A 1,061-nucleotide genomic window follows, 5' to 3' on the forward strand; every position below is an offset into this window, starting at 1 on the left:
CCACTCTTTTTGGGCCGAATCAACTGGCTGCAGTACAACAAGAGCTGGCTCGAGTGGCTGCATCGGTGGTCGATGCATCTAATTCATTGGATGTGGGGCCCACTCCGTTGCAAATGAACCGCAAGACGCTCGCTACACTCGACACAGGCGTCGTGTTTGATACGGCTCCACTACTACGCAGTTACTCCTACGTTCGAATGCAGCCGTCTGCCTCGTATACAATCGGTAGTGTAGCGTCGGCAGTATTTGCTGGTGCACACCCAAGAAATGGATTGACACTGGTTTCGTCATTCTGTGACGTCCAGAAGCTCGATTCAAACGGTAATTATGTTACTGTCATGTTTTTAGCCGGTGAAAGCAAAAGCTAAAAAAAGGAGTCGTCACCAACATTAACCCTTCAGTCGCATTCATAATATCCGCGTGAACCATAGACTTTTTGTGTAGCGGTACTGACTGCCGAGGGAATTACTGCACTGGTACAGGTTCAGATTCTGAACCTAAGAACCACAGATAGCTGTGATACATTTACAAGTTCAAATGTAAAGTTCACATATTTATTGTATGAGGTTACACACAGGTTGTTTACACAGTAAACATGCATACCGTCAACATAAAGCCCTGGTTTCTCCGCCACATGTACATGTACCGATAAAGAGGTACATGTACCTGCCTGCACAACACACTGATCAGATAACGTTTCATAGTATGCCATGTCCAGTTCAATTACAGAACGCTGGCGTTTTAGAGAGTCACATAACATGCTACTGTATATCCAAGTTATAACAGTGTTTTATATTTGCTAATATAGTGTTGAGCTCAAGAAATCAGGTACTAGTTAATGAGTGAAACTCACACTGTGACACGTTCGCAATCCCTTTACCGGTAATATGATCATGTAAAAAGACCATCTGAAGATATACTTGATATATGTATCCTTTGTAAGAGCGTGGTTTTCTAGAAGGTTATATGCTCGACGTGATTTACGGTACAATGGTCTTCTGTTCCAGGGCATCAGTCTCCAATTCAAAGGGTAAATACTGACTCACTTATCGTTACATCGC

General features: G+C 43.3%; 1 protein-coding gene across 1 annotated transcript; it reads left to right on the plus strand.

Annotated features, from left to right (window-relative positions):
- Nucleotides 1–113: 113 nt before the first annotated feature.
- PPTG_20288 (hypothetical protein) lies at nt 114–368 on the plus strand (the record flags this gene model as incomplete). The annotated part of the gene is made up of 2 exons (XM_008919032.1): nt 114–252; nt 349–368. The coding sequence occupies 2 exons, from the start codon at nt 114–116 to the stop codon at nt 366–368; spliced, it is 159 nt and encodes a 52-aa protein (XP_008917280.1).
- Between the last annotated feature and the right edge of the window lie 693 nt (nt 369–1,061).

Source organism: Phytophthora parasitica, assembly GCF_000247585.1.
Source record: "Phytophthora parasitica INRA-310 unplaced genomic scaffold supercont2.446, whole genome shotgun sequence".
In the NCBI taxonomy this organism is placed as follows: domain Eukaryota; phylum Oomycota; class Peronosporomycetes; order Peronosporales; family Peronosporaceae; genus Phytophthora; species Phytophthora nicotianae.